This window comes from Podarcis erhardii (assembly GCF_964252035.2).
Source record: "Podarcis erhardii genome assembly, chromosome: 3".
NCBI classification, from domain to species: Eukaryota; Metazoa; Chordata; class Lepidosauria; order Squamata; family Lacertidae; genus Podarcis; species Podarcis erhardii.
This window is the reverse complement of record NC_138507.1, coordinates 112,572,825-112,586,767: the sequence shown is the minus strand read 5'-3', so window position 1 is coordinate 112,586,767 and position 13,943 is coordinate 112,572,825. Positions and strand designations below refer to the sequence as shown.

At 46.2% G+C, this 13,943-nt stretch overlaps 1 protein-coding gene across 8 annotated transcripts in view; it reads right to left on the bottom strand.

Annotated features, from left to right (window-relative positions):
- Nucleotides 1–13,943, bottom strand: part of EML6 (EMAP like 6) — a 201,059-nt gene that overhangs the window by 133,356 nt on the left and 53,760 nt on the right. For 6 of the 8 annotated variants that reach the window (XR_014154519.1, XR_014154520.1, XR_014154521.1 and 3 more), the window contains exons 4-7: nucleotides 13,155–13,253; nucleotides 10,886–10,954; nucleotides 6,970–7,155; nucleotides 5,755–5,890 (exon numbers count right to left, since the gene is read on the bottom strand). Coding sequence is in view for 2 of the 8 variants with exons in the window: in XM_081854439.1 (XP_081710565.1) it covers nucleotides 5,755–5,890; nucleotides 6,970–7,155; nucleotides 10,886–10,954; nucleotides 13,155–13,253 (490 nt within the window). In the remaining 6 variants the exon portion in view is untranslated. Of the gene's footprint in view, nucleotides 1–5,754; nucleotides 5,891–6,969; nucleotides 7,182–10,885; nucleotides 10,975–13,154; nucleotides 13,254–13,943 lie in introns of those variants that run through there. The other 2 variants (XR_014154523.1, XR_014154524.1) reach the window with 2 other exon arrangements.

Below are 13,943 nucleotides of genomic sequence, written 5' to 3'. Positions count from 1 at the left end.
CTTTGACAGCGCGCCCTTGACAGCTCCTTTGACAGCGCGCCTTTAACAGCTCCTTTGACAGCGCGCCTTTGACAGCTCCTTTGACAGCGCGCCTTTGACAGCTCCTTTGACAGCGCGCCTTTGACAGCTCCTTTGACAGCGCGCCTTTGACAGCTCCTTTGACAGCGCGCCTTTGACAGCTCCTTTGACAGCGCGCCTTTGACAGCTCCTTTGACAGCGCGCCCTTGACAGCTCCTTTGACAGCGCGCCTTTAACAGCTCCTTTGACAGCGCGCCTTTGACAGCTCCTTTGACAGCGCGCCTTTGACAGCTCCTTTGACAGCGCGCCTTTGACAGCTCCTTTGACAGCGCGCCTTTGACAGCTCCTTTGCTCCTCTGACAGTCCGCCTCCGACAGTCCTCTTGACGACGCGCTTTTGATAACTCTTCCCCTTTGACAATGCCTCACCATTCCCGCACTTTGATTATGAACCTCTCTTTCATCTCTCTCGTTTATGGAACTTTGGCCCGATCTCCAGCTACACCCATGGATCATTGCACCGGATTAGATACGGATTACCATTTTATGGACTACCATAGAGTCGAAACCGGTGGGAAGTTAAATCCCGCACGAATGGGGGACTTTGACTTTTGCTTCCCAGAGTCCCGGACATTGTTACGCCATTCCTTGGTACCCCGGTTAACTGACAACGATTACTGGGAACTTTTCATCCGGGACAGATATGTACATCGAATTGGGTCAGCAGCAGTTACCCTTGACCATTCCTACTACCGCCTCACCTGTAGGAACGGAACTCATTTCCTTTATGGCAACGGCGAACTCCTGAGGAACCCAAATTGGACCGAAGTCGAAAACGGAGGGGCCGTTTCGTCCTACACCGACTCGACAAACCCCTCTGATAACTTCATTTTCGGATTCCAATGCCTCCTCATGACCCCAAAACCCCGAAAACCCCAACTACAAGGACTTTGCCTGAGAGGATTTTGCTGTCTCTGGAACCTTGGGGTCACCCACGACTGGAGAGGGGCAGAGTATTTAGAAGGGTGGTATCATCCGGCGCATCCCTCACGCTCTCCCACTTGGGATAACGTTGGTCCTCTGAGGTGCGGGGGCATAGCCAAGGACAGGCGACTCCTCAATACCACCGACCCACTTCATCCAGTCGGCACGGCACCTCGCCAGCTCGGCATAGATCCCGCCCTTCCGGGGGAGGATCTCCTATCCTCTTGGGAACAGAACTCTTACATCAAACTTCTTGGCCAGGTGGCTAAAGAGGCACCTTATCCGGAGTGCTGGATATGTGCACACGCACCCAGCCACCTCCAGCAAAGTCTTCCCCTTGTTCCGGTACCTGTGACCACTGAACAGTTCCGGTCCGGAGACGTCGCTTCTTGGAACTTGACTGCCCTGAACCTGACCCACCAATACCTCTACCTTACTGGCCCTACAAAGGGACCCCTGTGTCGCATTTTCACCGGAGAAGGGACTTTCATTGGGTCCAGCACCTGCACCTCCAACATAGAACTCTTACCCACCGGCCATGTCACCGTTACTGATATGACCGGATCCCACACATTTCCAAATCTCACCCTTGCTTGGACTGCCGTTATCGGACACCCTCCAACCTGGCAGCCTCAGCCCGCTGACTCCATGCTGTTGCTTGCCTTTGCGTCCGGACGGATGGAATCCTACCTCAGCGGCCTATTCTGGATATGTGGCCATCGCGCATACACCTGGGTGAGCCCACATATGTCTGGTTCCTGCTTTGTGGGGTACATTGTCCCCGGTATAAGGGTAGTCCCACACCTACCCCCTGGAAGACAGAGGAATAAGAGAGAACAGAAGGGGCTGTCAGATCTGTCCGATGTCGCTGCTAATGGGGAGACTGTCGGTCGAGCACTCTTCCCTGCCTATGGGGCCGGCTCTAATCATGTGGACATCCTCCGGCTTACTGACATCCTTCTAAAGTTCATGCAAGAGGCAACCCAAATCACAGATTCTTTGATGTCAGAGCTGTCAGAGGTGAGACAACTTAGTTTACAGACCAGGATTGCGACGGACTTTCTCCTGTCCAGTCAAGGAGGGACATGTGCCCTAATAGGCACTGAGTGCTGTACATACGTGACTGATCAGACTCTGAATATCACCGGACATTTAAACAATATTCACGAACTGGCAGGGAAGCTGGATGAGATACGACATGAAGGACTGTCTGACATAGACTTATGGGGATGGTTACCCAAGCTCGGATGGCTCCGGCAGCTGCTTAAGGTGATATTGCTTACTGCCCTTATTATTGTCCTTTGCATCTCTGTGCTCTGCTGTGCTATACACTGTGTCTCTCCTTGCTGCTCTCTTCTCCGCTGTCCTGCTCCATCCACCCCTCTTACTCTCCGAGCCTACTCTCGTTCTCACAGCGCCCCCGTCTTCCCCGAATATGTGCAAATGAGACACCTGGGGGAAGGGGAGTACGAAATCACAGGGGTATAGGGTGCGGAGAAAGGATTTGCAAGTTCTTACAGAACTTTAATGCAAATCTATCTCCGAATGGGGGACTGATACGGAAGGAGGGGGGGGTACCTTTCCTCTCCTCCTCCTCCTCTGGAAAGCGGGCCCGAGGCGATGACCTCGACGGTGCCCAGTTCCTGAAACCCCCACACTGTCGCACAAGCACCACACTATACCCCTGCACCACACTCTACCCCTTGACCTTATGAAACAATATTCTTCCTTTCATATACGGGCGAAATAAGCCCTTCTTTTCTATGCCTTTCCTTCGCCCTATTTTATTCACGGGTTGACCGTGTCGAACTACATCCTCCATTGACTATAATGGCTGCGCCTCAGCCAATCAAGAGCGTGCATTCCCCTGCAGCAGCTAGCCCAGGGAGCTCTTGCACGCCTCATTTAACCTCCTGACGAGCTGATGACGGCTCCCCGCTGCGAGAACAATGGAACCGAAACCAGCGACCTCCAGCAACCTCGTAAAACTGTCAAAGTCAGGCTACAATGTATCCATTTGTTTCCGTTTCCAATATACAATATACACTTGGCCGGCGAGGCGGCCGAAACCTCCGGAAAATGATATAAAATCAGCCAAAGCTCCGATTTTATCCGTTTTGACATCATTCTACTCTCTCCCCTCTGGACTCCATGCTGCCGTCTCACTGCCATAATCCCCTGAGCGGCAGGTCACGTACCCAGGAAGACCCTAATCTGATCAAATCATTCCGTCAAGCCCTTTCTCCGGGCAATGCCAGGTGATGGGCGATGCATATCTCCGCCATTGTCTTGCCATCACCTGTACTCAGGGAACGTTTATGCATATTTCTTTCTTTCCGCTACCCCTACATTACGGAACTGCTGATCCATGCTACTTCTACGTTACGGAACTGCTGATCCGTGCTACCCCTACATTACTGAACTGCTGATCTGTGTAAACCCCCACCCACTGTACTGAAGTGCTGATCTGTGTAACCCCACCTTTCTGTGATGTATTCGTGACGTCTTCTGCACTGTATTCTGGGACTTGGAGGGAACTTTTAAAAGTTTATGTCGCCCCATTATCGGGGTTCAATGCCATTTTGAACCTGTTGCGCAATAAACTTTGGATCTCCGTTTATTGCTCCTGTCTCCGGCTGAGCTCATTTCTCCGCTAGGACCCGCGGACTCCGTCCGACGAGCCGGGTGGCAAGGGTAATTCCGCACCTGGATTTTTGCCGTAACAGTGTCCAGCAAAACAGCCATCATACAAAAGCAACATACAACAGAAGTTCCCAGCAGGCTGTGCTGGGAGTAAACAGGCATGTGATACACAAACATCATGTTGTTGTTTAGTCGTGTCTGACTCTTCGTGACTCCATGGACCAGAGCATGCCAGGCACTCCTGTCTTCCACTGCCTCCCGTAGTTTGGTCAGACTCATGTTTGTAGCTTCGAGAACACTGTCCAAACATCATGCCTATACCCTTTTAAGGTGGAATGGAACTATATCCTAACAGATACATTAGAGTAACTAGGATGAGATCATTGGATTGAAGTGCCTGTGTTATCTTGTGCTACGGTGCTTCAAAGCCAGAGACTAATTAGAAAGTGATCTCAGCTGTGTGGGAGCACACATATATTCAAGTGCTAGAAGATTCTAGATTGTACACCTGATTGGCTTAGGGGATTCGCCCCACTTGCAATGCATTGTACTATGAAGCTAGCTTGCTATTGTCCCTCAATCTCCATTTCATCTCTGCTGTGTCTCCATGTTGCCTTCTGTGCTTTTGTACCTATTTCTTTGCACCACCTGAGAGATCCTATTGTCTGTGACTTCTGAAATCTCTGTTACGTGGAATGCATAGAAGGATAAGGGTTAGGAAGATAGCTTTTGTAACTTTATTCTGATTTGTGATTCCCAGCTATATCTCTTAATTGGCTGTGGCTATTTTTATCCCCAGCATTTTGAGGTCCTCTTACACGCCGAGTACACAGGTGCTTCAACCTCGGAGAAATGTCAGTGCCCATTTCTATGGATTTACTGCTGTTAACACTGATGAAGCTCAAACTGTGTCTGCAAAGGAGATCCTGCAGAGAAGTTATCCGGAGAAATAATTTAAAGGACAAACCACTAACTACAAAAATACAATGGCATAAATAGCATCAAAATCACTATTTATAGAAGCATAAATGGGGCCACAATGCCATCATACTGGAGGCAAGTAACACTAAAACAAATGAATGGAGAAGATCTCTAGCATTTTCAGGTAGCAGGGGCAAGAAAAACTTTTTTGTGTGTGACAGTACAATGGTATAGCTATTAGGTAACACTTTTATGCCAAGCGTAATTTCGCATACATATTTCTGGAAGGTTCACTCCATTGAGATACGTGGGACTTACAACATAAAAACCTCTCTGGATCAGACTGGGATCCACCAAGTCAAGGGTCCTGTTTCCAGCTGGATCCTTTCAGGGTACCCACAACTTAGAGCATCTTCACATGAGCACCTCAGTCTGTAACACTTGCTAGAAAAGAAGCCACTAGCCAGGGCTAGTCAAGCTGCTCACTAGGAGCTATCCATGGTCCTGCAACTTCTGTCCAGCCTTGACTCCTTTTCTGTGGGATCCAGCACTGGACCAGAATATGACATCATATCCCATAATACTCCCACACATAGCATTGCTAGATACAATCACACAGAGTGCTGCTGCTGCTAAGTATTGTCCTGCACTGCCACAAGGTAATCCCACAAGGCGTTACCAACCGTAGAGGAGACTCTACAAGAAAGCAGCTTTCTCTGGACTCCCTCAAAACTGAAGCTGGCCCAGAAATACTGGGCTTGGTGGACAAATATTCTGACCTGCTATACGGCAGCTTCCTACATTGTCTGTTAAGGCAGTTTGAGCATCAGAGTAACACACACACATCACAATCTGCAATCCAAATGCTATACCCATTCATTTTGCCACCTCCAATTATTCTGTAGTACCACCCAACATGAAACAAAGGAATTGGTTGTGCTTCACTTGGGGAAGAGGTAGTGCCGTAAACTACAATTGTGAAAACAAAGGCAAAATCTGAAGGGCAGATGTGCTAACTCTTGCATGTATTCCACTGCCTCCTCAGGATCACAGCAATAAAGATTAAATTCAAACTCGGAGGAAGAGAAAAAGAACAAAAATATTCATGTTTTGTATTGCATTAAATGCATGACAAATAATTTCATAGAATCATAGAAACATAGAGTTGGGTAAAAAGTATTTTCATTACCTTTGTAGCCTTGTTCATTTTCCCTGAGATCAATTTTAGTTATTGGCTTAAAAACAGTGTCCCACAGTCGAATGCAGCCATCTCTTCCACCGGTGGCAAAGCCTTCTTCACATGCATACATGCTAAAAATGCCAGCCTGCGAATGAACAACATACATACTTGAACTGGATTTTTAACAAAAGGCATTTCAAAGCCCAAACCTGTTTGCAAGGGCTTAAACGTCATCACACTTAGGTTGACTTCACATCAGCTTATTTTTCTTATGAAACTCCCATTGTTCATATAAACCCAATGATTTGATGATTCCACCATATATCAGCGGTCAGAGGCAGAACCTTTCCATAAGTGGGGGAGCGAAAAATGAACATGATCACGTTTATCATGTGATGGTCGCCAAGTGAACACCTCCCTTGTCATGATTTATAAGTCAGGATCTCCACATAGAAAACCTAACTTCTTTTTTCGTTAACAAACAACAGCCTCATCCAGGGTTTGCCACCGTGGGACCCCCAGATATTGCTAGGTTCCTACTCTCAAAGGTCCCAGTCCTCCTGATCAATGGTGAGCTGGATAATGGGTGATGGAAGTTGCTGCACTGAAGCACTCCCAAGTCATGGTTGGTGGTCAGGAAGTAGCGCAATGCTCTCTCTGTAGCTTCTCACTTGCTGCATTTCCTGGCAAAATCCTGTAAAATATGTGGCAACCTGCTCCTGAAAACTTTGGAGAAGTTTCACACACACACCTGCACAAAAAAGAAGCTGGAAATGTGCCTCTTTTCACAGGGGAGAAAGCTTTTGAGAACCAGAGGCAAAGGTAGGATTTCAGCACAGTCTTAATTCAGAATATAAAACCTACTGGATTAATGTAGAAGAAGAAGAAGAGTTTGGATTTGATATCCCGCTTTATCACTACCCAAAGGAGTCTCAAAGCGGCTAACATTCTCCTTTTCCTTCCTCCCTCACAACAAACACTCTGTGAGGTGAGTGGGGTTGAGAGACTTCAGAGAAGTGTGACTGGCCCAAGGTCACCCAGCAGCTGCATGTGGAGGAGCGGAGACGCGAACCCGGTTCACCAGATTACGAGTCTACCGCTCTTAACTACTACACCACACTGGCTCTCCTTCCCGAAGGGCCTCTGTGGTGCTTCAGAGCGAATTCAGGGAAGATGATTCGTTATTTTCACAAAACAGAACCGAGAAAGTAGAAGGCAACTTACACCATGAGCTCCTTGAATCGTGCGGGCTAAGGTGAGCCCTTTCCAGACGTAGATGTCTCCATTTAAAGCACCAGAGTATGTGACGTCATCTTTTGCGCAGGACAAACAGAGGATAGTTTGCAAGTCTCCTGTTTTACCAAATATTCCTCTTTTGGCTGTCAAGGCATTTCCGCAAAGCGTCCAAAACTACAACGCAAAGTACAAAAAGGAGTCTGCGAGACTCGTGATCTGAGATCACCATAAAGGCAGAACATATCTCTACGTTGCTTGAGAACCTTGCAAGAGGCCCAGTTGCTTCGGCTTACTTTATACTGCGCATTTATGTGAATTATCAGGGTGCCTACGTGCATAAGCCTCTCTGGGAGCCCATTCAGTTGAAGTGTGGGGTTTTAAAAATGCTTTGAAGAAATAAACCCATTAAAATACATAAACACACACACACACAAAAACAAACATTAAGAAAACATGGAGGAGGAGCATAAAATCACATGGTAGAGATAAAAATTGGATTTAGACAATGGTGAAAGCAATAATAAATAAGTAATTAACAGCAACCACGCAGAACTAAAGGGGAAAAAATCGTATGAAAGGGTATGAAAGTGAAGGATAAATCCATTATTTTAACCGCTCCATTGCTTCACGGCCTATCATGTATCACCTGTCTTAATGTTAGTGGATCAGTAAATGTTAAGGACACGCCTGCAACTGGTGACCTTTGCATGATTTCTATCGGCATTTGCAATCTTCTCTTTTTGCCTCTCTGCTCACAATCTCAGAGCTCAAGAAAAGTCTCCCCACAAGAAGAAACTGAGCAAAACAGAGTGTTCGTTTTGCTGGTAGCCCATCTCCCAATCTTTGTTAACAGCCCATCTCTCCGGTGATCTTTTGAACACAGAAAGCTGAGTCCAGCTATTAAGAGTCAGACTTCCAGTTTAACCCTCCAAGCATTAATTAAATTCTAATACTAAATCAAGGGATTACGGATGTCTTGCACCCACAAACTCAAAACAATAATAATAGTAGAAGGGACCAGGTTTGGGTGTCATTATGGACAAACAAACAATCAAACAAACGTGTTCTTAAGTTTGCCAATGTTTTGAGAATATAATATCAATAAAATCTATTTTTTAATGTTAAAATGGAGTCATTCTGAACTCTGCCATTAACTGCATTTCCAGAAAGGACTTTAAAGGGGTCTTCCTTTGCAGGCTGATACAGTTAAAATAAACTAAAAAGGGTTTGCAAGGATTAAAAAATTTCTTTCACCAAACGTGAATAATCTCCAGATAACAGCATCTCTAATATCAGAGAGCTTCAAAAGCAATTTACGTATAGCCCTGCCAGATTGGATAACTGATTGCCTTCAGACAATATTAGTAAATTCTGGCATGCCATTGTTTGTTTGGCTTGAATGATGATTGCCTGGGTTAATCAGGACATCGGTTTTACAGATCCCAGGTGCCAAAATAATAAAAGCAAGTGCTCAGCTTCCTGCAGAGAACAACAAACAGCAATTCTTCTCCTAAGGCCTCACCTTAGCAATCTGAACACAGTGCCATGTTAGAGGTGCAAGACTCTTGGCAGAAAATAATCATTCTGGTCCTCACACCCACTTAACTGAGGAGAAGTAACTGCAATCTGTCTAACTTGCTCCTGAGCACCAGGACAATATATATATATATATTCAGGGCTTCAAGTATGTGACAGTACTTGTTTTTGCCTGTTTGTTTCTCAAATCTGGAATTATACATTTTGAAAATTCCATTTTACTTAAAATTATATCCTTCCTTACATGTAATAATTAGTAAAGTAAGTGCGGACAAAAAATTGAATCTGTAACAGGTAAAGAGTCACTGGTACCGGGGTGTAGGAAGGCGAGTGCGGGGGGTGCGGTTCGCCCTGGGTGTCATCCCTGAGGGGGTGACAAAATGGCACACTGTGAGGGGCGGCACTTACCACGGGGCCTGGCCTTCAGCACACCTGAGCCATACATCTCTCCTGGGAGTGACACGGTGGCTTGGACCCCTGCGCTGCCTGAAACGGCAGCATGGTGCTTGCATCCGCCAGACGGACTCTCTGGACAGCTCGCCGCCCTGCCCCTGGGCGCCAATCGTCATGGCGCCCTGTGGGCGGCTCACCCCGCCCCCGCCACTCTGGGTGCCAGAGCAGCTAGCTACGCCCCTGACTGGCACATGCCACAGATGTAAAGCACATTTCTCTCCATGCAAAGAATACTTGAAATTGTAATTTACCCCTCTCAGCACCCTTAACAAGCTGCGGTCCCCAAGATTCTTTGGGTGTGTGTTCTTGAAATGCGCTTTAAAATGATGGGGTGTGCGCAGTACTTGTCTATTCCATATTGCTGTAACCACAGAGCCTAGGACTTGCCAATCAGAAGGTTGGTGGTTCGAATCCCTGCAACGGGGTGAGCTCCCGTTGCTCGAACTGCTCCTGCCAACCTAGCAGTTCGAAAGCACGTCAAAAGTGCAAGTAGATAAATAGGTACCACTCCAGCGTGAAGGTAAACAGCATTGCTCTGGTTTGCCAGAAACGGCTTAGTCATGCTGGCTACATGACCTGGAAGCTGTACGCCGGCTCCCTCGGCCAATAAAGTGAGATGAGCGCCGCAACCCCAGAGCCAGTCATGACTGGACCTAATGGTCAGGGGTCCCTTTACCTTTACCATTACGTGGTATTAGAATATTGCATTACTCCAGTCTTGGGTGTCTCATTTAAATGAAGTGAATTCTACAGGCTAAACGGGGCCCATCTTTTGGACTTTGACAACAAAATCCGACAAGTTGGTTTTCGTGCTGGGCTGCAGGACTGGCTACAGCTTCTGTTCCCCAATGCAGAACTAATTATGCTTAATTACTAAGAATGAAAAATGTTATGCGATATAACTGCTTAAATACGTGTGTGTGAGTGTGTGTGTGCATGAGAGGGAGGACATCAGTAGATGCAAGTGCTACCCTGAGACACAAAGTGAAATACAGAATAACATGGAATTTAATTGTAAATTGATATGTTGGAATTGGGTACAGCAGCCAAAGAAAACACGGCCTTGGAGAAAAAACTGAAATACCAATGGAAAAATTGATTAAAATTGGTGATTGCAATTTAACATTTTCCATTTGGTGATTACTTAAATTGCTGGTTCAAGTAATCTTCACTCCAAATCAATTCATCTTGGGGGGAAATGCAGAGAGAGAGAGAGAAAGCCAAGCAGGAAATAAATATTTCCTAAACTATACTATGTGTCCCTTCTGCTTTGCTTGATAAGCAGTCCGTCACTGCAATCACTTTATACTGAATAAACAAAACAAATTCCTTCCAGTAGCACCTTAAAGACCAACTAAGTCAGTTCTTGGTATGAGCTTTCGTGTGCATGCACACTTCTTCAGATACACTGAAACAGAAGTTTCCAGACCCTTCTATATAGTGAGAAGGTGGGGAGGGTTATTACTCAGAAGGGTGGTGGGAATGGGTGATTGGCAGATAGCTGTGATGAGCCTGTTGACGACTCTTAATGACTGCTCATCACAGCTATCTGCCAATCACCCATTCCCACCACCCTTCTGAGTAATACCCCTCCCCACCTTCTCACTATATAGAAGGGTCTGGAAACTTCTGTTTCAGTGTATCTGAAGAAGTGTGCATGCACACGAAAGCTCATACCAAGAACTGACTTAGTTGGTCTTTAAGGTGCTACTGGAAGGAATTTGTTTTGTTTTGACTATGGCAGACCAACACGGCTACCTATCTGTAACTTTATACTGAATAGTTCTGGAAGTTTGCCACACTGAGCTGGCTACATAACAGTCACTGCTTTTTAAAAAAAATGTAAAAGAAAATATGCCAAGGAATGATAAAGAGTTTCTTTCATTGGCAATGCAAAGCATCAAAACCAATTTACCTTGATATGTTTCACTCCACAGCTAGCCACTCTGTTGGGTTGATATGGGTCCCAGGAAATATCAAAGATCTGTCAAAAAATATTCAAAACTGCTACACTAAATTAGAAACCACATGCATTCATATCAGATATGTCATAAATTCAGTAAACATATGCCTGCTTCTCTATAAAATCCTAACGTTCTGTTACCAATAATATACGTGAATATAGCTGACTTTCCATATGGATGAAAAATGTTTGTGGGAAGCAAACAGCATCATGAAGACCATGCAAGGCATATAAACCTCTTGGCAAGTGTTTGCCTTAATTTCATTTATGTCTCCATCCCTCCGTGTCAAAAACAATCTACACATGTGACGGCAAGACTGACAATGGCTGGAAAACGCCAGTAAATACACAGTTAGTAACAGCACAGCTGAAGGAACTGAACAAGACTTCAGTAAGTCCCACTGGAGAGGGACAGGGAGATACAATACATGTACCTTATGAGGAACTGGGACGCGGGTGGCGCTGTGGGTTAAACCACAGAGCCTAGGACTTGCCGATCAGAAGGTCGGTGGTTCGAATCCCCTGTTGCTCAGTCCCTGCTCCTGCCAACCTAGCCGTTCGAAAGCATGTCAAAGTGCAAGTAGATAACTAGGTACCGCTCCAGCGGGAAGGTAAATGGCATTTCCGTGTGCTGCTCTGGTTCGCCAGAAGTGGCTTAGTCATGCTAGCCACATGACCCGGAAGCTGTACGCCGGCTCCCTCAGCCAATAAAGCGAGATGAGCACCGCAACCCCAGAGTCGGTCATGACTGGACCTTTACCAGTACCTTATGAGGAATGGTTGAAGGAGTTGGGTATGTTTAGCCTGGGAAAGAGGAGACTAGGAGGGGAGATGATAGCCATCTTCGAGTATCTAAAGGGCTGTCACACGGAAGATGGAGCAAGCTTCTTTTCTCCTGCTCCAGGGGGTAGGACCTAAACCAATGGATTCAAGTTACAAGAAAGGAGATTCCAGCTAAATGTCAGAAAGATCTTTCTGACAGAGCTCTTTGACAGTGGAATGGACTCCCTCAGAACGTGGTGGACTCTCCTTCCTTGGAGGTTTTTAAGCAGAGGCTGGATGGCCATCTGACAGGGACGCTTTAGCTGTGATTCCTCTAGTGAGAGGCACAAATACAAGATGGGTGACACCTGGCTTGAGAGCAGTACATGTGAAAAGGATCTAGGAGTCTTGGTTGACCACAAACTTGACATGAGCCAACAGTGTGACGCGGCAGCTAAAAAAGCCAATGCAATTCTGGGCTGCATCAATAGGAGTATAGCATCTAGATCAAGGGAAGTAATAGTGCCACTGTATTCTGCTCTGGTCAGACCTCACCTGGAGTACTGTGTCCAGTTCTGGGCACCACAGTTCAAGAAGGACACGGACAAACTGGAACGTGTCCAGAGGAGGGCAACCAAAATGGTCAAAGGCCTGGAAACGATGCCTTATGAGGAACGGCTAAGGGAGCTGGGCATGTTTAGCCTGGAGAAGAGGAGGTTAAGGGGTGATATGATAGCCATGTTCAAATATATAAAAGGATGTCACATAGAGTAGGGAGAAAGGTTGTTTTCTGCTGCTCCAGAGAAGCGGACACGGAGCAATGGTTCCAAACTACAAGAAAGAAGATTCCACCTAAACATTAGGAGGAACTTCCTGACAGTGTGAGCTGTTCGACAGTGGAATTTGCTGCCAAGGAGTGTGGTGGAGTCTCCTTCTTTGGAGGTCTTTAAGCAGAGGCTTGACAACCATATGTCAGGAGTGCTCCGATGGTGTTTCCTGCTTGGCAGGGGGTTGGACTCGATGGCCCTTGTGGTCTCTTCCAACTCTATGATTCTATGATTCTATGATTCTAGTCTCCACCACTCCTAATGGCAATTTGGAAAGATGGAAGGGGGGTGCTTGATTTGGGCAATGGCACAGGGGGGAGTTAAACATACACACTTCCTGTGTCCCTTCTCCAATCAAATTAGCAGCCCCTGTTTTTGCTTTCAAAAATTGCTGGGAGATCCTATCACAGACGTCCCACTTATTAATTTCCCTGCCTCTATAATATCACGAAATATCATCTTCCCACAATAATTTAATAAACTAAATTATAATATTGTATTTCTGTGAGCATTAGCTTAATGGGGGGAGGGAGAGAGAAGTTAACAGCTCCATCAATGCAGCAAAAAGGGTTACAAGAAATATTTCAGAAATATTACAAAAAACGTTTATGCCAAACGCATTAGCTGATTACCCTGTCTGAGTGGCCAGTAGCTGATGCAAGAAGTTTTCCTTTCCTCCACTCCCAAATGCAGACTGTGTTTTTGGCATCGAGTCCCACTGAAGCTAGACGCTAAAAGAAGAAGAAATGAATGATTTTGTTAAATGAACACCCACTCAGGAGTTAGCTATTCAATGCAGTCATAAGAAGCATCTTTATTTGCATTAGCGACTAGCCATAGCAATAAAATAAAACACAATGTACTGAAAGATAGAGGTAAAAAAAACCCCTTAACTATGCAAAATACATTCTGGAGGTTTACATCAATAACCAAATAGCAGATCTTATTCTAATTGCCCCAGCTAAATTTTTCTGCAGTTTTTGCTGTCACCTGATTCTCTTGATCTACAGTGGTGCCCCGCAAGACAAACGCCTCGGAAGACGAAAAACTCGCTAGACGAAGGAGTTTTTCGTTTTCTTAGCCTCTTCGCAAGACGCATCTCCCTATGGGCTTGCTTCGCAAAACGAAGCTTGCCCCACAAGCTCCGGGGATAGCGGGGAAGCGCAGCGCGTCTTCCCCGCTGTCCCCGGACCTCTTTTGAAGCAAGGGGCGGCGGGGAGAAGATCGCTTCTCCCCGTTGCCAGCCCCGCAATCTCCGGGGACAGAGGGGAAGGCGTGCGGCGCTTCCCCTCTGTCCCCAGACGGTCTCTATAGGAACGCATTGATTGATTTTCAATGCATTCCTATGGGAAACCGTGCTTCGCAAGACGAAAAACTCGCAAGAAGAAAAAACTTGCGGAACAAATTAATTTCGTCTTGCG